Source organism: Phodopus roborovskii, unplaced genomic scaffold (genome assembly GCF_943737965.1).
Source record: "Phodopus roborovskii unplaced genomic scaffold, PHOROB, whole genome shotgun sequence".
Taxonomy (NCBI): Eukaryota; Metazoa; Chordata; class Mammalia; order Rodentia; family Cricetidae; genus Phodopus; species Phodopus roborovskii.
This window is the reverse complement of record NW_026126447.1, coordinates 17,211,856-17,233,847: the sequence shown is the minus strand read 5'-3', so window position 1 is coordinate 17,233,847 and position 21,992 is coordinate 17,211,856. Positions and strand designations below refer to the sequence as shown.

The window sequence follows — 21,992 nt, the reverse complement described above, 5'->3', positions numbered from 1 at the left end:
GTGTCATGTGTGTGCATGCAGGTGCACACATGCCATGAGGTGTGGGGGTCAGAGAACAACTTTGGGGAGTTGGTACTCTCCTTCCATCTTTACGTGGGTCCCAGGGAGCAAATTAAAATTGCCAGGCTTGTGTGTCGGTACTCTTACGCGCAGAGCTGCCTTACAGGCACCCAGTCATCTCTTCATTATACAGCACTTATCACATGGATTTCATTTTGTTTATGCGTTTTTCAGACAGCAGCTCTCTATAGAGCCTCAAATCCAACCCTTACTGACGTTTACACAGTCTTAATTAATGTACTGAGGTTTTCTGGTCTTCAAACATAAGAAATTAAAGTTGATAGTGTACTACTTACTGTCCTGCCAGGGCCAGTTCCTTCAGTAAAGAGTAAATCTCTGTTCAGCTGGGCCCCCCTGGGAAGGTCTGTAATCCCCACTGCCAGGCAGGCTGAGGCAGGAAGAAGTCTGAGAATTCAAGCCCTGTCTGGGAATAAAAGTAAAAAAAAGGCTGGGAGACTCAGTGCTTGCTCAGAGGCCCAGTCCCCAGGACCTCAAGTAAAGTGGGCATCAACCATAGCTCATTTTCAGTTAAGGCAGACAACAGGGAAAAAACAGTTTTTTAAAACACGCCTTTAATCTCAGCACCCAGGAGGCAGAGGTGGATCTCTGTGAGTTTAAGGCCAGCCTGGTCTTCAGAGCTAGTTCCAGGACAGCCAAAAAAAATTCAGTGATGAAGCATGTTACAGTGGAGGAAATAAAAAAGTTCAAATTAAAAACCCAGAAAGGTTAAGAACTTTGCCATTTTAGTAGGAAATTGAAAGCTTTCTGAATCGTCTAAAATGATGAGGGGAGAAACATTAGGTGGAGAACCGTTTTGACTTCTTCACCTGGAAAGGGCTAAAAGCAATAAATTACTCTTTTCATGCCTATTTTTAGCTTCATTTTGAGCATGGGATGTTCAGAGTTTTATTTCCTTAAAGTAATACTTGAATGTTTCTTTAGTGATTTGGAGCCTAAATGTTCCTTTTCCTGATTATGAAAACAATGTATGATCGTGTCTGAAAATTTGGAAAAGATGGAGACAAGTGCAAAGAAAGGAAATCCATCAAGACCTAGAGATAATACTCAAGATTTTTAGTTTTTGTTCCGGGGACTTTTGTAGTCTTAGAGGAAGGACATCTTGGTCATGATGGCCAGGTGAGATGTGGTGAAGGCTGAAGGGAAACATGCTGAGTTCTGGGCTGTTCGAGTTCTCTGTCCTCCCCCACTGTGTATTTGCTTCTGATGTAAAAGAAAAGATTTACTCTTATTTGTTTATATTCTTCCAGTCTGTAGTGTAAGCATATGCCACATGTGCGAATTCCAGGTCAGCCAGAGCAACACAGAGAAACCCTGACTTGAAAAACAAAACAAAACAACTACAACAAAATCTGTGTAGTATTTGAAAATTAGAGCGATACTTAAGTTGATAATAAAAAGGCAGATAACCCAATTAGAAATATGAAAAGAATCTGGAGAGTTCCCAAAGAAGATGCACAAATGGCCAACTAAGTGCTTTAAAGAATTCCTAATGTCATCAGCCATTAGGCAAATGCAGGTCAAAACCACAGTGCAATGGCTTGGTCAGTTAGCAAAGTGTTTGCTGCATAAGCACAAGGATTTGTGGCTCCCAAGCAACTGGTATATGCATATGTTATAAAAAGCCCCAGCTCACAAAGCAGTTACCACACTCACCAAAATGGCAAGCAATTGCCAAATTGTAAAGAAATCGGAGCTGTCATTTTTATTGGTTACATTAAAATCATTGTAGCCACTTTGGAAAATATTTGGTGGCAATTCTTCAGTGTCAAATGTGGAGTTGTCATTTGACCTGGCCTATTATATTCACACAAAACTTGTACATGAATATTAATAGCAGCAGTCTTCATGACCTACAAAAAGATGTAATGTCCCATCCATAATAGACAAATGAAATGCTAACCAAATTTGGCTTATCTCAGCTATGGCATATTACTTAGTATTAGATAGGATGGAGTATTGTTACCTGTTCCATATAGCGTGAATGAATATTGGAAACATGGAAAGAGAAAAAACCCCCCAACATATATGATAATTGATTGTTGCCCAGAAAAATAAAATCTACAGATGCAAAAAGATTAGTGTTTGCTTAGAATTATAGGTCATGAGGGATGGGGAGGGACAGTCAGTAGGGTGGCACTTTTGGATGACGGGATGTTGTAATTTAGATTGTGGTGTTAGTTGGAAACCTCTGGGAATTATACCTCAAAAATTTGTTTAAAACATTTTTAAAAACTGGAATGTCCAAAACAATGCAAAATAAAGGCATATTTCCTTATATATTAATACCTGTAATTGAAATATACTATGTGACCTTTTTTAGTCACTGTCAATCAAATAAGAGTGTTTTTGTCACTATTTGAAAACACACTTTCAAACATAGGTATAGTGGTATTTAGAGTAAGTGTAGACTAAGAAGCATTTAGGTAACATGTGAAAGTTGTGGGACTGGAGAGATGGCTCCGAGGTTAAGAGCACTGGCTGCTCTTCGAGAGGTTCTGAGTTCAATTCCCAGCAACCACATGGTGGCTCACAACCATCTGTAATGCATTCTGGTGCCCTTCTCTGGCATGCAGTTCAGGCATACACACAGGCAGAAAACTGTATACATAATAAATAAATCTTAGAAAAATTGTGCTAATCGTGGTGGTATACATTTTAAAATGGAACAATATAAAGACTTAGTGTTGCTGTTTGATGGTTCTTTGGTTGCTCTTGGTAATAGCTTGTATAGGAAACATAGTCACATCCTGAACAGGAGTAGAAAAAGAGGATGGACACACCAGGTTTTTTCCTTTTTTAACACTGCTTAAGGGGTTGAGTTCTCTGACCACACCCTTAGTGATCTAAGGCTCTCCCACTAGATCCTAGCTCCCAAAGGTCTACCACCTCCTACTTGGGAGCAAGTATTTACTCACAGTGGACTTTGGAGATGGCAGGGCAGACTCAAGCCATAGCAATGTATATATAGACGTAAAAATGCAGTACTTTTTTTTTTGCATAAAATGCAATATTATAAAGGGCATTTGTAATAATATAATGAAGTCTGAGTAAAAAAAAAAATCCAGCAAGACTTTGTATATAACTTTATATTTATAACAATATAATAAAAAGATTCCCAAATATCAGTTAATGATGCAACAACTATTGGCCTCTACTTACCAGAAAGCTGAGGTAATGGTAAGTGTGTGAATGAATTCTGAGTAAAAAAAAAAAAAATCTAGCAAGACTTTGTATATAACTTTATAACTTTATATTTATAACAATATAATAAAAAGATTCCCAAATACCAGTTAATGATGCAGCAACTATTGGCCTCCACTTACCAGAACGCTGAGGTGTGAATGGATATGTGGAGTGAAAGTGTCCAGAACCAGGTGACACACAGAGGAACTTGCCTTCTCTTAGGGGTTGCATCATAGTGCACCATTGTCAACAGTAATAACTGTAGCATCAACACATGCCTCAGGCTTGCTGAGCAACAGGAAGAGCATAGAGATGATAGAACGCTCCCTAAAGCACTTGGGGAACGAAGAAAAAAATGTTGATAAGATTTATGAAATACAAAACTGTTTTTTTTTTTTTAAATCACCGGTCAGGTGATAAATCCTGAACATTTCAGACATAAATTATTTGTGTATCTATTGGAGTGAAATAGCTACAAGTTAATGTCAAAGTTTTTTTTTTTTAAAGATGTATTTATTTTATATGTGAATGTTTTGCCTGTGTGTATGTATATGTACCATGTGTGTGCCCTATGTAATCTTGGTATCTCCAGGGGTCAGAAGAGGGCATTGGGTCCCCGGGGGTCTGGAGCTATCGATGATTGTAAGCCATCATATGGGTGCTGAGACTCAAACCTGGTTTTCTCCAAGAGCAACAGGTTAACTGCCAAACCATCTCTCGAGCACGAATGCCCCATTTTCTAGAATATAGCTGTTAGTGTAAGTGCCCAGCCTAGCAAAGGCAAGCCAGTCTCTAGAGAGTGGATATTCCTGCCAGAGCTGAGGATCCCGAGAGGACTTCAGTCTTCCTTTTGTCTTTTCTGAGCTAACAAATGGCTGGAGGACGGGTTATTGATTGCTTCTCTTAGAAGGAAGGGAGGAATTTGGGGGGGGGGTGTGGGTTAAGTTTAGTTCACATTGTACTCAAAACCATATTCCAGGTGTAAGGTAATGTACTGTGCTATTTTCTCTACATACGTCTGGAACATTTCTATTTTTTTTTTTCTCCCTTTCTTTTTTTTTTTTTTTTCTTTCTTCTTCTTCTTCTTCTTTTTTTTTTTTTTTTTTGGAGAAAAAAGGTTCTGATGAAGAATAGACAGCAGTTTATACCAAATGAGTTAGGTGTGTGAAAATTCTAAGTGATGCAGGCAAAAGGCCAGCATGGCATGCTTGGTTCTGTGTCCTGTCTGACTCAGGAGCAAGCTGTGTTTTTTTTTTGTTTGTTTGTTTGTTTTTGTTTTTAGTTTTTTGAGACGGTTTCTTTGTGGAACTTTGTAGACCAGGCTGGCCTTGAACTCACAGAGATCTGCCTGCCTCTGTCTCCCAAGTGCTGGGATTAAAGGCAAGTGTCACCACCTCTCAGCACAAGCTGTGGTTTTATAAGCTTTGTGCTACCTAGAGTCCTAATTGTCGGCAGGGACAAATGCTGTTCATTTGCTTGTTTCCTTTATTACTGACTGATTGACTGGTGTTTTGAGACAGGGTTTCTCTGTGTGGCCCTGGCAGTCCTGCAACTCATTCTGTAGACCACCTGCTTCTGGCTCCAAGCCATGGGACTAAAGGTGTGCGCTACCACCACCGAGCCTGTTTGCTTGTTTGATGAGAGTGTTGGTTGGGAAAGGTCATGCCGAAATGGATGTGACAAAGACCACCCTGCCTGAGGGAGGCAGGATTCCGCACTGTCAGCACCCACAGACTGCTTTCTTTTCTGATTCTCCAGTGGTCCCTCTTGCCACATGACTGGCATCCTCCTGAGAAGGCGATATATCCTCATTACTCTGCCAAGTAATTTGTCTATAGAGCAGTAGGAAAAACTGCAGGAGTAGAGCTGGAACAGAGATGTCAAGGAACTGTAGGTAGAATCATGTCTGCTGGTTTTAAGATTGAAGTTTTTTTTGGCTTCTGCCAGAAAAGATGACACACCCCTTTGGTGGCATATTATGATCAGTTCCCTGGAGGAGCTCATGGAAAAGGGGAGTCAGTTAGAAACAGACGCCTTACCATTGACATTTGCAATTGAAATGTGTTATAGAATAAACACCCTCCCCCCAAGAAAAACAACTGATCCTGAGCAAATGCTGGTGATTAAAAGCACAGTTTGTGGCATGATGGGCTGGTTGTGATATTAATGTAAAATTTGAAACAGAATTTCTGGGAATTTAGTGTGTAAAAGCTTAAAAGGTGAAGAGATGGAATTTAAACTTTTATTAGCAGACTCAGGTTTGGCCACTCACCTAAGCTAACACTTAGGAAATATGCTGGTGGGAAGGAAGTTGGTTTTATTGAAGACCTGGCATTCAGGGCCAGGCATGGGAGCACATACATGTTATCCTGACACTCATGAGGCAAGGGTTGTGTTCATGGCCAGTCTGGCTATAGAGCAAACATTTGTCTTTAAAGACAAGACAAAACAAAACAAAAACAACAACAAAAACAGTGCCGGCTTACTGGTTAAGAGAAATGGCTGTTCTTTGAGGGGACCTGAATTGGAATTCCCAGCACCCCCACGACAGCTCATAACTATCAGTAACTCCAGTCTCTGGGGATATGACACCCATTTCTGGCTTTCTGGGTCACTAGGCTCTCATGTGGTACAGAGACATAAATGCAGGTAGAATACTCATATGCATTAAACAACAATAACAATAAAACCAACATCCTGAAAAGATGGGTAGCTGCTGTCTCAGAGCTCTGCTTTATGAATATAATAAATACTTTAATGAAATATATATAATATATAGCTTTACTTGGAGAAAAAAGTCTGAGTTAGGCATGGTGGCTCATTATTTGTAATCTCAGTAGTTGGGAGGCTGAGGCTAGCCTGGCCACCTGAGTGTGGAGACAGATCCTAAATAAAAACAAAGCCAAAAAAAAAAAAAAAAAAAAAAAAAAAAAAACCACCAAAAAAACAAAACAAAAAACCTGGAAGACTATGTGTGAATGATCTGGATAAAGCATTCATGATCCCAGCATTTGACAGATAGTTGGGGGGAATGCTGGAAATTTGAGACCACCCTGATCTACATGCTGAGTTCTGGCCAGCAGGGACTATGTTGACAGCCCCTGCCCACCCATCCTTGTCCCCTTCCTAAAAAAAAAAAAAAGTTGGGGGAGAGAGGGAGAGAATTAAAGAAAAAGAAAAATATGCAAAAGATAACAGGTTGTGGATGCTTTCAGTCTATTTATTTTCATGTTAAAATATAAGGAAAGTCAATCTCCCAGTGGTCTTTTTTTCTTTCCTTCCTTCCTTCCTTCCTTCCTTCCTTCCTTCCTTCTTTCTTTCCTCCCTCCCTCTCTCCCTCTCTCCTTTCCTTTCCTCCCTCCCATCCTTCCTTTCTTTTTGAGGCAGTGTTTCTTTGTGTAGCCTTCCTTGGATGTCCTGGAAGTTGATTTGTAGACCAGGCTGGTCTTGAACTCACAAGATCTGCCCCCCTTGCCTCTCGAGTGCTGGGATTAAAGGCCTGCACCACCACCACCCAGCTCCCAGTAGTTTATTTTCAGGAATGTTTAACATGATATAGAAGTAAATTGAAGTAGAGGTGAGTTCTAGAAAATGATTGACAGGTGTGTATTGGTGTGCACTATGTTCTCATGTTTGTGCAGTCCCTTCTCACAGAACAAAGAACTTAAAAACTCACTGCTTTTTAATCAACAGATCTCCCTCGGAAATGGCAACAAGCAGCTTTCCCTTTGTACCCTGTGACACCAAACGGGCATCCAGACCACTTGGAGCATCTGCTGTGGGCAGGTCAGAGGACTGTTGGGGACTCTTAGGGGACTGTAGTACACCAGTGAGGTGGGGGTGGGCCTAGGCCATTATAGTGTCCATTTTGCAAGTTAGAAAAGAAGATGCATGCAAAGGAACTATAGTCAGAGCAAAACTAAATAAAACTTGGGGGCCAAAGCTTCTTGTTTCTTTAAAAAAAAAAAAGCATTGTTTTGTGTATGTGCATGTGTGTGAGAGTGAGTACCACAATACAAGTATATAGAGTAGCGGACAACTTGCAGGAGTTAGTTCTCATCTTTCATTGTGTGGTCCCGGAAATCAAACTCAGCTCCTCAGACTCAGCAGCAGGTATCTTTAATGGTTTATCTTTAAACTTTAAAGTTTGGTTTTGTTTGTTGAAATGCTTATCAAATTATTCTTTATCAATAAAAACCTCGGGAGTCAGATATTGGGGTAAGAACCTGAATGAGCAGAGAAGCTGTGGAGAAGGGACCAGTGAGCTCCTCTCTCCTTCTTCAATCTAACAAAAAGGGGGTGGGGTGGGTGGGGTGGGTGGGGAATCTTTCTAAGCCCCACCCTACTACTTCCTGCATCTTTCTTTATGTCCTTGGTCCTCCAAAACCTCTATCACTAATTTTGGTCAACTAGTAACTAGCTCCACCCTCTGATTCAAAGTGAACTTTATTGGCAGTCTTAGGAATGTCAGAATTCTATCAAAATATCCCACAGTGGTTTGCTTTGTGTGTGTGTGTGTGTGTTTGTTGCTTTGTAGCTGAAGAAGACATTGAATTCCTGATCCTTCTGCATGGCATTCTGGGTTTGCAGGCATAGGCTTCCATACCTGGCCCATAATAGATTTTAAAACTAATGTGTTACTCTTACTTTTCTTCCTTTTATTTTCTCATGACCTTAGCTTAAAATGTATTGTAAAAAATATAGCCACTGTAGAAACTCAGGAGCCACAGAAAGCACAAAGAGAAGGAGATGTAATACCAGAATTTATAGTCCTAGATTTACTAAATTGTTTAAATTGGGATCATGTTACATTGTTCTGTAATCTGCTTTTTAAACTTACATATCATTATACTTTGTTCTTTTTAAATGATAATTTATTATTATTTTATTTATGTTGGTGTTTTGCCTGCTTGTATGTCTGTGTGAAAGTGTCAGATCTTGAAGTTTATAGACAGCTGTGAGCTGCCATGTGGGTGCTGGGAATTGAACCCAGGTTCTCTGGAAGAGCAGTCAGTGCTCTTAACTGCTGAACCATTTCTCCAGCATCGAATTATAATTTCCATTCCTAATAGGTATTTTTACAATATCAAATTTAATTGTCAATTATTGTCCTTTCTAATTTATTCTAGAATTGACAGGTTCCTGAACATGTAAGTTGGTGTTTTTTCCCCCCAGTATGAGCGTGCACATATGTTTGTGTGCATGTTTGTATGTGTGTGTGTGTGTGTGTGTGTGTGTGTGTGTGCTAGTGTACTATGATATGTGTGTTGAGGTCAGAGGACAAGCTTATGTGTCAATCACACAGGATGTCTTGTCAGCTGCTTAGCTGCTTACTCCAGCCTAGCTGGTCACAGGCTATGAGGGATTTGCCTGTGTCCACTTGCTGTATCACCACAGCAATGCTGGACTGATGAGTCATTGCATCCGGTTTTACATGGGTTCTGGGGATATGAACTCATGCTGACTCCTTTATCCACGGAGCCATTTCCTTAGCCCTAATTTGTTACTTTGTGAATTTCAAGTATTTTTGTTTTGTCTTAATGCCAGTGAGAAAGTACTTTCTTTTTTTGTCTTTTTTGATTGTTTGAGACAGGATTTCTCTATGTAGCCCTGGCTGTCTTGAACTCACAGAGTTTCTTCTGCCTCTGCCTTCTGAGTGCTGGGGTTAAATAATTTGTTTGTTTGCTTATTTATTTATTTATGGTTTTCTGTTCTTATATATTTGTGGAGCTTTTAAGTTTAATGTCAGGTCTTTAGTTTAGATTTCACATTTGGAATTAGATATGTACAAGTGTGTTCATTATACTCATGAATTTGGTAAATTGTCAGTATGGCAGGGTTGAGGGATGGAGATGAAGTTAGAAACAACTTGTAAGAAGCTTAAAAATCATTTTTCAAATTCCAAATGTTTCTGCTCATGGAAATATATAGGGGTTTTTCCTAGAAAGAAATATTCCCTTCTCATAGTTATGCTCTAACTCTTCTGTTTCCTAGGTAACAACTAAGTCAACATTTATAAAGCCCTATTTAAAGGCCATAGTAATAAAGTAGCTGAAAGCAGTGGCAAATAATGCCGCAGCTTGACTGAGGCTGTGGTCCAGGAATCTTAACTGACAACAAATGTTATTTCTGGGAGACAGCATAATTTTAAAAAAAAAGGGAGTGTCTGGAGGGAGAGGTGAGATGGACAGAGGGCCCTTTGGGAAAGAGGGAAGGGTTGCTGAGAGAGTGGGAGCTCTAGTGAGAGCCACGGGAGAAGGGGGGGGGGGTGTGAGACTGAGCAGTGGCCACAAGATGGGCTGCTTTTGGCTCTGTGATCATGGGAGGGGGAGATGCATGGCAGGGCAATACTGCACTTACATCATGGCCAGGGAAGGAGACAGGAAGAAGCCAGGGCACCACAGTCCCCTTCAAGGGCATCTGTCCATCACCTAAAGATCTTCGAGACTCTACCATCCCCAGACAACCCCTTTAACACTTAACACATGTGTCTTTGGGGACATCCCATATGCAGGCTAGCTGATAGGACACAGAGCAAGCCTGAGGGAAAGTTATTTCTTGTTTAGTTTGTTCAAGTAAAACTGATTTGTGCATATGTTGGGAAGAGCAAAGGTGAGATAGAGGTAGACATCCAGGAACTTGTGGAGATCAAATGTGAGAAATGGTATAGAGATGCTTTTCTTGTGGTAGTAACACCTGCAGATTTTGTAGTTTTAGCAAAACCAAATGTCCCCACCCTGTCCATCAGAAGGTCAGTGAAGCATTGGCCTTTCAGAAGTCCATCAGTATGGTTGGTGGCATAGGAAGTAACCAACTTACTGCCTTGTTGCTCCTCCTCAGACTATGCCTCCCTACAAGCACCTGTCAGCTTTTCCAAACAGTGCTGTAAGGCAGGCAAGTCAAGAGTTTGGGTCACCATTTCATAAACAGGAAACCCTAGATGCCACATGAATTGATGGAGGTGCTATAGCCAGGCAGTAGTCAGAAGGCAATCACTGATGTTCTGCCCTCATTTCTAAACAGAATACCTTTTGTGATTCTATCTGCCCTGGCCCTCTTTTTTTTTTTTTTTTTTTGCTTAGTCTCAAATCATTTTGATGGTGCTAGGTTCTTCTGATTTTTCTTTCAACCTAGAAATAGAGAAATCTCATAGAATGATCTTGATGCCTAGAGAAGTACATGGCTCCTAACTAAGATGCTTTGTGGCCCTGAAATTCTTTGAGTTTGTATTTATTATCAGTATTTTTAAAGGGCACCAGTGATGAAATTACGGGTTTCTGTAAGTTTTATGCTTATCACCTCCAGTTTCTTTTTTCTTTCTTCCTTTCTGTTTTTTCTTTCTTTCTTTTCTTTCTTTTTTTTTTTTTTCAAGACAGGGTTTCTCTGTAGCTTTGGAGGCTGTCCTGGAACTCACTCTGTAGACCAGGCTGGCCTCAAACTCGCAGAGATCCACCTGCCTCCCAAGAGCTGGGATGAAAGGTGTGTGCCACACCTCCAGTTTCTTAACAAACTTGTTGCTGAAGTAGTTATGTTAAGCACTGGAAAAATGAGGGAAGACTCCTTGTCGACCCAGACTTTCCCATCACTTCATCCTCTTACCATCCCATAATTAGGGAGAAGGCATGCTATTAGGGCTTCACACAGGTATTTTTCCATGGAAGTGGGCTGTTGGAAAGGTTGTTTATTTTCAGAACTCAAGGATAAAGTGTATCATAGTTGTTTTGAGGTGTTGTATTTGAGGAATTCACAAGAAGCAGGAGTCTGGGGTCTCAGGCTAAAGGAGAGAAGCATTTTATAGATCTGTTTACTCTTCACTTGCTAGTTTAGGTACCACTTCAGCCCCATGTGGGTACAACACAGGCTAGGTCAGTTACTAACGAAGGCTGCTTTGGGGGAGTCCTAGCATCATGAAGGAGATTAAGATCACTGAGGAGCTAGACTTCCAGAGGCTGTTTGTAGAATGAGGTTCCCAAATGGCTAAGTCATTGATTGTGGCAAAATTTTGAATAGAGGCTAGTGTGAGAAGAGAGAGCTGTGTTTGGATTGTTTGGTAAAGAATGCAGGACAGAGAGAGCCACTGCTTGTCAAGAGCATAATTTTAGTGTCACAGGGTATGAAAGTTCTGGAGATAGCACAATAGTGTGGGTATACTGGGAATTGCTGGACCGTACTCTTTAAGTGGTTATGGTATTTTATTAAAATTTTATTTTCTTATGTATTATACTATTATTTTCTTAAAAAAAGAACGAAGGGTAGGTTGCTCCGACCATTGAACCTAACCCTGTCCCCTTTCTATTTAATAGGTTCATTAATTTATGTATTTATTGTGAGTTTGTGGGGGGGGGGAGTTGCACCTGTGGCACCCAAAGGACAAACTCAGCTGTCTGTCCCCAGAGGCTTCTACCTTTTGTTTGAGGAAGGGTCGCTCATGGGCTGTGGCTTCACCACTGTAGGTCATGCTAGTGGGTGTGTGAACTTTCATGAGTCTGCTTGTCTCCACCTTCCGTGTCGTCATTGCTAGGATTATAGGTGTGCCCATTGCAGCCTGCTTTTTCCATGGTTTCTGGGGATCCAAACTCAGGTTCTCATGCTTGCAAGGCACTTGCTTCACTGACTGACTGACCTAGCACTTCAGCCTCTATATTTTTGATAAGAGGTCTCACCATGTTGTCCAATCCAGATCTGAAATTTTTATGTAGCTCAAGCTGGCCTTGAACTCTCAGCAGTCCCCCTGTCTCAGCTTTCTGACTTCTTCCTGATATATTTGGCATTTGCCCAAGGCACTGACTTTACCTGCTTATCAGTGATTAGCATCTTTGATAGTAGGCTAAACCAGGGTAGTTTCCAGTGTTTGCTAAGGAGACATTTCAGAATAAGTTAATTTTATTAGCGATACATTAGGCATTGCAAAAATAGCACTACACTAGTGATATATTAAAGATTAGTTCACTGTTCTTACACTTAAATGAACCAGGGTAGCAAGAATAGCCATAGAGCAGAATTAACTTACGGGACCTACCTGCCTCTTCTTTGAAAGCACCTATCTTCCTGTGGGGTCTGAAGCATGAGCACACTGTTCATCTGACTAAGCGAATTATTTTCCTCCCTCCCTCCCTCCTTCCCTCCCTCCCTCCCTCCCTCTTCCCTCCCTCCATCCCTTCCTCCCTCCCTCCCTCTCTCTCTCCCTTCCTTTCTTCTTTTGCTTTCTTCTTTTTCTTTCTTCTTTTTTTGATAGGGTCTCTCTTTGTGGCCCCCACTGTCCTGGAACTCGCTATGGGACTAGGCCGGCCTGGAACTCAGAGAGATCCATCTGTCTCTGCCTTCCAAATCCTAAACTAAAGCCATGTATCACCACACCTTTCACTCCCTGAAAGATGATGTTTTTGCCTCATTCCTTTCAGTGTATTACTTGGTCACACTTTTAACTTTCTTACATTTGTATCTTTACCATTTCTCGGCTTTGCAGAAGCATTTGATACCTATTGCCACATCTTCCTGTATCTTCCACATTTAGAGTTTAATTAACTTGTGCATGAGAGGCTTGTTAAAGCAGAGTCTGCCCCTGTAGATTGATTGGCATTGAATGTGTTCTCCTCCTGCTGCAGCCTCCCATATGATAGCCGAGAGGTAAATCTCACCGGCCAGCACGGTCCACTGTGGATGTGAAATTGTGGTCTCCCCTCTGCCTTGGCTAACTAAAGAGAAAAGGTAACAGGAGACTCTGGTCTGATCGTTTGTTGTAGGCTTCAGAGTTTCTGGATCTGTGTACCTGAATCATTAGACAAGGGCTGTTTGAGTGCAGTGGGGTCTTGGATTTGGAGAATTTTCAAAATTTCCACACTCTTTAGTAAATCTATGAAGAGTAAAGTCTTGTCCCTCTCCCCTTGTGTGCACAACATTGGAAGTGTTACATTCCTACTACGGAAGACCCATTTCCTTGACAGTTTTTGGGTAGAACAGTGTTTCTCAATCTTCCCAATGCTGCGGCAACTTTTTTAATATAGTTCCTTGTGTTGTGGTGACCCCAACCATGAAATTATTTTTGTTTCTACTTCAAAACTGTAATTTTGCTACTGTTATTAATCATAATGTAAATATCTTTGCTTTCTGGTAGTCTTAGGTGGCCCCCGTGAAAGGGTCCTTCCACCCGAAGGGTCATAACCCACAGGTTGGGACCTGCTGGTATAAAGCACTTGGGATATCAGGGAAGAGTTTTTACCAATGAAGATGGAAGGAACTCTTAGCTTTTTAATTAACAAAGACTTTGTGGAGACTTTCTTTGGAGATTTTCTTTAGTTATGCCTGGTCCCTGCATGATCTTAGGCTCAAAGTCTCAGGCTTTGCTTTGTAGGTTGGGGTGATAGAGCCTATTATACTTGGCTCATTGTATCACAGAGTGAACTGACTTCACATAGCCCCCTCCCCCTTTTATTTAAAGAAAAGGCTGGATGAGGGCTGAGGGATATAACTCAGTGGCAGGTAGGGTGGTGGTGGTGGCAGCTCACCCTGACTCACTCTCTTTGCAATCAGCTAACCCACTGGATTTGAACTTGTGATCCTTCTGCCTCAGGGTCTTCATTCTACCCAGGGGAGGAATGGAGCAGAAAGCAGACCAACAAAGTCCCTCCCCAGGGAATCTAGGGGGAGGAAGTGCTCATCTCCTCCAGATGTTAATACAGGAGAAGAAAGAGTGCCTTGCCATCCATGGTAGGTTCATGGTTGAGGAATCTAGAACAAAACCCAGATAAACAAGAGAAACACATGCGATGTGTCAAATGGCATGGAACTCCTTAGAAGGAGAGGACCCAAAGAAACTGGGAAACCCAAGTTGCTAAGTTCTTCTCAGTTTATTATGGAAGAGCGAAACCCCCCTTTGCTAGGATACCTTACCATGACTGTCCGTTCTTTATTCTCTTTTCCTCAAAATAAGTCAGTCTAAATGATGGCTCCTTAGAAGGAAGAGACATACCCAGAAAAAAATAGAGTTGTGTTGGGTGTTTGTGATCTGGTTACTTATGACCTTAAGTTTAGTGGAGTCGGTACAGTTTGGGAAATCTTTGGTTATAGATTTTGAGGTTAAGGAGACCTGGAGGAAACTAGTGAAGGTGGAAACTATCTGGTGGAGACGCCGGTGTTCCCACCTTCTGTCTGTTACCCTGGACATATCCCTTCACTCCCATACATGAATACTCTATCTAGCCATTATAGTCCATAAGTTCCAAATAGCTAATTTCTACTTCTAGTCACATGTTTATTCAGCAAGGTTTTCATGGGCGAATGCCTCAGATTTTCTGAACTCTCATTCATCTTCCCTTCCATATTTACATTTTACTTGTACTCACTGTAGTCATTGCTAAGTTGTCTGGTATTATACAGTTGAGTGGATATGTGAGCAAATGACTCCCCAGTTACTGAAAGCAGTTATTAATGAAATTATGGTACTAATAGTAGGCATTATCCAAGGACTTCTACACAGACACCACGCACATCATATGTATTAACAGTGCAGCCTATAATGTGGGCACTTTTGATAGATACACCTTATGAACCAGGGAACTGAGTATTAGGGAAGGAAAGTGACTTGTCATGGTCATATGTAGGATTGGAGTGAGGGCAGGAAAGGAGCCAAAGGGTCTGGCTCCAAAACCAAGATCCTCCTTCACTACAAGGCATACAGCATTTGCAGTCAGTCATATTGAGTGATTGTAAAAGGAAAAATGGGATTGGGACACAAGGGATACTATTAGTATCATTCCAGATATTGTTATAAATGATTTTGTGTGGATTTTGAAAATACAAGACTAAAATAATCATTCTGTCATATATTAGCATAATATGTAAATTAGAACTAGGAAGGAGTCTTTACTTGACTGAGGATACATGGCCGGAAACAGACAGGGTTCCAGCAGGTCTAGAATGAGCATCCATAGCTTTTGCAAGATTATACACAGCTGTTTGCTCACACAGAGCAGGAAAGCTCACAAAGCATGTCTATAGCAACTGTTGCCTCTGTTTCTTTCAAACAGGTTTTAGGCTGTGAAAGCACCTTGGTGTTTCAGAGATGGGCAGGGACCCGGGACTCTCTGGAGAATGGAAACACTGACTTACTTCTAGTTCAAGATCCTTTTCATTCTGTCATACCAGGCTTCCGGGGAATCCCATGTTGATAAACTTCCCAGATGCCTGGTTGTCTTTAAGAATCTTGCTCATTGTTCTAGTCTGATTGGACAGGCCCGGTGGGAAGTTTCCTGGGCTCGTTGAACTTTGTGTGGCAGCCAGTTTTGGTTCTTAATCTGTTTTAGGAAAAGTCTGAGAGTGGCATAGAGGATGAATTAAAGCAAAATTGGGCTCTCACTTGGGCCTGGTTAGAAACTTTTGGGTGTGGGGTCCAGCAGTTGGCATTAACAAGCTCTTAAAGGTGTGTCTAATGCCTGCTTAAGATTGATGTCATGAAGTCAAAGCCTCTGTCCTCAGGGAGGCATTCTTGGGGGAGCTTTGGAGCTTAGTTCTGAAGGGATAGCCTTCTCCATTCGTGGGATGGCCTTGGGAGCAGAGAGGATGCATGTCTCCAGGAGGAAATCTGACCAAGATGGAAGCCCTTGGTAGGCAGTACTGACAGCCTGCTGGGAGTGGCTGGGTTCAGGTCTAGGCAGACCTCACACAAAACAACTTTGAAGGGCTGTGTCTTCTTTGTTTGCCCTGGGCTGGGACAGGTGTGGATCCTCCAGATGACAGCTGAGATGCGGAGGTGGCTGTTTGTTGGCAAGGAGAGCTTCTAGCCACAGCCCATTTCCTGGTAGTAGAGGTTGAGGTTAGGGAGAACTGAGGGTGTGTGTGTGTGTGTGTGTGTGTGTGTGTGTGTGTGTGTGTTGTGGGGATGGGAGGGGTTGCAGAGAAGCCAGGAGCACTCAGCAGCAGGGAAGGGAAAGATTAGCCCTGGATGCCTGGATATGTAGATCAGGCTGGCTTACAGAAGTCTTACTAAAGTGCGCTCTGCCACACACACAGCTGCCGCGTGACAGGATTCTTGTTCTTGGAATAGAATCCATCCCCTCAACACTGTAGTTTGTGACTTTGGCCTAGTTCCTGTCACTTCTCTCATTTTCTGTCTTTCCTGCTGCACATGCAGCATAGAATCCCCCCTCCCCTGAACCCAGATACTCCCATGAGTCACCCCACTGTGTAGCAGTTAGGGAACATCTTTCCATCATGACGCTCATCAGAATCAGGCCTCCCTGTGTGACCCCTTCTCTTCCAAACCCTCATCTAATTAGTGCCTGCTGTGGGCAGGGTTTGTTGGTCCATCTCTTTTTCATAACAGCCCAGGAAATAGATTGCCATTCTCCCATTTTACAGATAAGGAAGTAGAGGCCCAGCTATGTTATAGACAGAGTTGGCACTGGGACTTAGAAAACGACGTCCCAGAACGTGGTAGCACATGCCTAAAAACCCTGGTGCTTAGGAAGCCAAGGCAGGCCGGTGGGTTACCATCATTTCTAGGCTGGTCTGGGTTACATAGTGAGGTCAGGGCTGTAGTTAAGAAAAAGACTGAAAGGAAGGAAGAGAAAAGGAAATGGGTTTCCCAGACAGACATGGGTTTTGAAGCTCCTGCTTTGATAGTCTGCATGCCAAAGCACTGTACTTTGGGGTGCCATTTTCTCTTTCTCTGCCTTTGGAAGGTGGGGGTGGGGTGGGTTGGGTTGGGGGGGTATCTTCTTTGAAGTCTGACAGGGGAAATAGTTCCAGAGAGAATGTAGCTCTGTGTCTCCTCCTTCTGTCCTCACCACTTGGGAAGATGAGCCAGAGCATAGAATACTGCAGTGGGTAGACACTGCCTGCACGGCCAGAGGCTCTGTCTAGAAATGGGGCCCAGAGTTTCATGCCTATAATTATAGCACTTGGGGGATAAGGCAGGGGAGTTGCTGTGAGTCCCAGGCCAGCCTGGGCTCTAGTGTCAGACTCTGTTTCAAAGAGCAGACCCAAAATAAATACAATCATCTGTTGTCTCTGGCTCCAGTTCCCTCTCCTCTGCGTAGGATTATGTGCTTTCAAATCTTAATGTGGGTGATCGGGCGCTCACTGTTCGTCCTTGCTGTGCACCTGTGTGTGTAGTACATGTGTGTGCCTTTTCTCCTGCCCACCTGTTTTATAGACTCAGAGCATTGGCCTTACAGAGGGCAGGGGAAGCTCCTTTGCCCCAGAATTGGGAAGTGGCAAGGGGGAGGAGTTTCGGCTGGTCACCGCAGTCCCCTTCCCCTACACCTTGGGACAAGGTGGTGGCAAGTAAAAGTTACAAAAATCCTGTCTTTTTGCTTTTTCCTCCAGTTCATCAGCCAAGGTGGATCTCAAGAGTGGTCTGGAAGAGTGTGCAGAGGCATTGAACTTATTTCTAAGTAACAAATTTAAAGATGCCTTGGAATTGCTTCGTCCGTGGTAATTAGCTCTATTTCTTGTTAGATATTTTTCACATGTTTCTCTGATGTCATGTTTCTATGTTGATGTATCTGTGTCTGCCTCAGTATTTATGAAACCCCTTGCCACGTTTGTTCTCTGGAGGGAGGTCTTCACATAATTGCTCCCTCTGTCCCCCGACAGCGCTTCCTTTGAAATGAGCAGGGGAGTAACGAGAGTAGCCGAGTCTCAGTGCTAAAATCAAATGTAAGATATGAGGAATATGACCGGGGCTCCCTGCTTCTGTCATGGAACTTACCAGCCCTGAGCTTTGCAGGCTTGGCAGCGCCTCTGCCCTGCCTGCTCACTGCCCTCAGCTCTGCACGTGAAAGGCTGCAGAACCGATCTAGAGGAAGACTTGGTGCTGAAGTTGGGAGTCCAGTCCCCCACGAGTGGCCAGTGGTGTCCCTCGGACCAATGCTTCTTTTTGGCTCCCTTGCCTTCTGACTCAGCATCTTTGTCTGCCTCCTGTGTGTGTGTTTTTTTAAACAGATCTCCTTTTCATCTCTACCGTCTGCTTATAAAATAGCATAAAAATAAATTAGTTTCATGGTCTCTGCCCTTTATGCATAATTCACTGTTAAAATTCCCTTTTCACCGCACTTGAGCGTGAGGTTTGAACTGGCACTGGTGACTCTGGGGTGAGTGGGCAGTGCCCTCATTCAGGACCAAGGCTACACGGGTTTCATGTAGCCCAGGGATGCTGAGTCATAGTACTTAAATTTAAAACAAGCCTCACATAGACACCTCAAACCTGAACAATCAGCGTAAGAGGACTTGAGGCGAGCAAGCAGTCTCAGACTGTCACCACGAGCCTGATAACCTCGGCTCTCAGGATTCAGTCAGGGGTCCCAGGTATTAGACCTCAGGCTCACTGTGGTCAAGTGTCTGTGCTCATGAACTGATTGGTTGCTTCCTCTTGGCTTTGGCTGGAGAGGCGATAGCAGGGCTTTTCTTTTTTCTTTGTGTCTTTCACATCATGAATCCTGATCTCACCCATCTCCTGTCCCCTTGCATCTGCCCTCTTCTCCTGCAAACCCCCCCCCCAAATAAAACAAAACAAAATTTAAGATAAAAAAGGAAGGACCGGAGAATCTTGTGGAAGCTGCAGTGTGACACGGTGAATCATGCAGTAAACCCTCCATCCATCTTTTTTTTTTTACATGCAGGCATTCACCACAGTCATTGGTTTGGTTTGAGGCCTCTGGTCTCTGCTGTACTATCCACTCTGGGCCCTTACTTAACCCTTCCTGGACTTGCCATTGCTGCCCTGTGTTGTGGATATCCTGTAGCCCTGGGTCTGCAGGACCACGCCCCCTACTCCTCCACCCCCCTCCCCTGCGTGCAGATCATGGATGGGGTGAATATTGGGGTGGGCCTACACTTAACCCTAGTTTAAGGGTTAAGGGCCTTAAGGGTTCTAAGCCTGGGTAGTTGCAGCAGGGTTGGTCAGCCCGCCAGCTCTCCCCTGTCCTCATCACCAGGGTGAGCTCTCCAGCACTGGCCTGGCTAGTGCAAGGGGCAGGGTTAGTGAGGAGATAGTAGTTTTAAAGGTGCCTTTCCCGTGTCACACAGATATTTTGGATTTTCTTTTCCTTTTTCTCTCCCTCCCTCCCTCCCTCTCTCCCTCCCTCCCTCCCTTTTTTGTGAGATAGGGTTTCTGTAGCTCATGCTAGCCTCAAACTCACAGAAGATGACCATGAATCTCTGAACTCTGGTGTCTATGTCTAGGGATGCTAGAATGGAAGTTGTGTGCCACCCAGCCTCACTCATTTCAGATTTGAAAATGGTACACTGCCCTCCCTATTCAACTGGAAAAAAAATCTGTGTGCTTTCAGACTTTTTCTAGGAAACAAATCAAGTGGCTGCCCCCTTGTGCTGAATCAGGGGAAGGCATCTTGTCTGCAGCACTTTGTTCTGTTGTGAGGGTTTAGATGGGAGCTTGAGATTTTAACAGAGCTTGTGTCATTTCAGTACCTGCAGCAGAAGTCACTTGCATGGGGAGCATTTGGTATTGCTGGTAAAGGAAAGAACCTGGACTTTTATTCCTTTTTCTTTCATTGTATTGAGATGTACTCTTTGTCTGTTCTCTTCAGGGCCAAGGAGAGCATGTACCATGCTTTGGGATACAGTACCATTGTGGTGTTGCAGGCTATTATGACCTTTGAGCAACAGGACATCCAGAATGGCATTTCTGCCATGAAGGACGCTTTGCAAACCTGCCAAAAGTATGACCAAGTAGTTAATATCTGAGTTAAGACACCAAACCTTCTTGCCATAGTACAGAGTGGGTATAGTTTGCCAAGCTAAGGTCTTGAGTTTGAGGCTGGCCAGAGTTATGCAGCAAGTCTTCAGCTTCAAAATCTTTTGGCTAATTCATTTCTGTGCAATGGAATTCAAGATGTCCTACGGGGAATTATAATATGACTCCCATTTTAGCCCCTGTACCCACATGGGGTCTGAGCTATAGTTAGAATCTGAGGGAGGCTTCAGAAGAGCTTAGCAGAGAGCATCTTTCTAGGTCTTCTGAGTTTAAGAACCGAGTACCATGTTGGGTCAAGCAGGGAGTGTGCCATTGGGAGAAACAGCACATTCAGTAGGGAAGGGAATTTTTATTTGCCTAAGGGTGCGCTTGGACACTCTTTGATTACCAAATGAGGTAGAGTGTCAGTTTTAAATGCTACTTTGCATGTAGAAGGCCTTAGGGAAAGCCATTATTTGTGCTAGTGAGCTTCAATGTGGGTAATTATGTTGTAAATCCTCAATGAAGAGCATTTTCCTAACAGTCCGGTTTTCACCTGTGGAGATGCTTACCACAGAAATTCTACTTTTATCCAGAAGAACGAGGGGGATTTTATGCAGGGTTTATGCTCATTGGGGTATGTGGGCTCTGCACCATGGTTGGCAGTGCAGGCCTAGGCAATGTATGCAGCACTGGGAGAGGAGGGATTGGCCTTGCATACCCGGCCGGGGCTTATAGCAAGAATGAAACGATTATCAGTAATGACAAGCTCAGTCTGATGCTGGCCTTTCCCTTTCTCTTCTCTTTCCCCTGTCTATCTTCAATACAGATACAGAAAGAAATGCACAGTTGTAGAGTCTTTCTCAAGTCTCCTCTCTCGTGGGTCCCTGGAACAACTGAGTGAAGGTGAGAGTGTGGGGGAAGCTTTCGCTGCCTTTCCTTCAAAGAGAAAGGCGTCTCTGTCCTGCAGCCTGTCGCTGAATTGGGGACGATGAGGAAAGTGTTCTTTTCCATATGCTACTCATACCTGACCCACCTCAGCTGTGGACACACTGAGTACAAGCACTAATACATAGAAGGAACACAGGGAGTTTTGTTTTTCATTTGCTGTGTGTGTGTGTGCGCGCGTGCGCGCGTGCGTGCCTGCGTGCCTGTGTGTGTGTGTGTGTGTGTGTGTGTGTGTGCGCACGTGCACGCGCTTGCAAACATTGAGCCACACACATGCTCCAATGTGATCTGGACCCACATCAGTGTGCGTTAATGCATTTTATCTGTTCAGAGCTGTTCAGTCATGAACAGGATGGTACAGCAGTGTGTTGTTTTTTTCTTACTGAAGGGCAGCTATATGGCTTTAATTTTTTCATTGTTAGTAAAATTTGCTGTCCTAAAAGCCTTTGTACACGTCTTTGTTCTTTCAAGTATTTCATGAGCCAGTTTCCTAAAAGAAGAATTACTGCAACTAAGGGCTTGAAATTTTACAGTATTTATAGACATTGATATTTTTTTTTCTCTCAGAAAACCTTTATATTCAACCACCTTGGAGAGATTCATTTTATATAGACTGTTAATATTTTTCCAAGGTGAAAGCACATTTTTTTTGTTTTTGAGACAGGGTCTTTCTATGTAGTCCTCACTGGCCTGAACTCACTATTTAGATCAGGCTGACCTTGAACTCATGGAGATTCACCTTCCTCTGCCTCCCAAGTGCTGAGATTAAAGGAGTGCACCATTGTGTCCAGGTAGTTTTTATACCTTTAAAAATGATAACGCTTGTCTATATAGCTGTTGAAGATGTTTGGTTTGTGGGCTTTGAGAGTAGCCAGGAGTTCAGGAATATTTATAGCACTCGATCAGATAGATGGGAGGAAACATCCTTGTCAGTTGTTTCAGATTCCCAGTAAGATGAAGGCAGAAGTGGCCTAAGCAGTCCCATAAAGAAGGGTGGCCCACCACCAAGGAGCATCCGGTAACTCTGTAGAAGCAGGCCTGTCTCAGGAGACTTTGTGTTTACATTGTCATTTTCAAACTTGGTCTG

At 43.0% G+C, this 21,992-nt stretch overlaps 1 protein-coding gene across 4 annotated transcripts in view; it reads left to right on the top strand.

The window, feature by feature from the left end:
- Positions 1 to 21,992, top strand: part of Ttc39b (tetratricopeptide repeat domain 39B) — a 99,950-nt gene that overhangs the window by 39,589 nt on the left and 38,369 nt on the right. For 3 of the 4 annotated variants that reach the window (XM_051188117.1, XM_051188118.1, XM_051188119.1), the window contains 4 exons: positions 6,958 to 7,050; positions 17,590 to 17,697; positions 19,812 to 19,943; positions 20,787 to 20,863. In XM_051188117.1, coding sequence (XP_051044074.1) covers positions 6,958 to 7,050; positions 17,590 to 17,697; positions 19,812 to 19,943; positions 20,787 to 20,863 — 410 coding nt within the window. Of the gene's footprint in view, positions 1 to 6,957; positions 7,051 to 13,858; positions 13,972 to 17,589; positions 17,698 to 19,811; positions 19,944 to 20,786; positions 20,864 to 21,992 lie in introns of those variants that run through there. The other variant, XM_051188120.1, reaches the window with a different exon arrangement.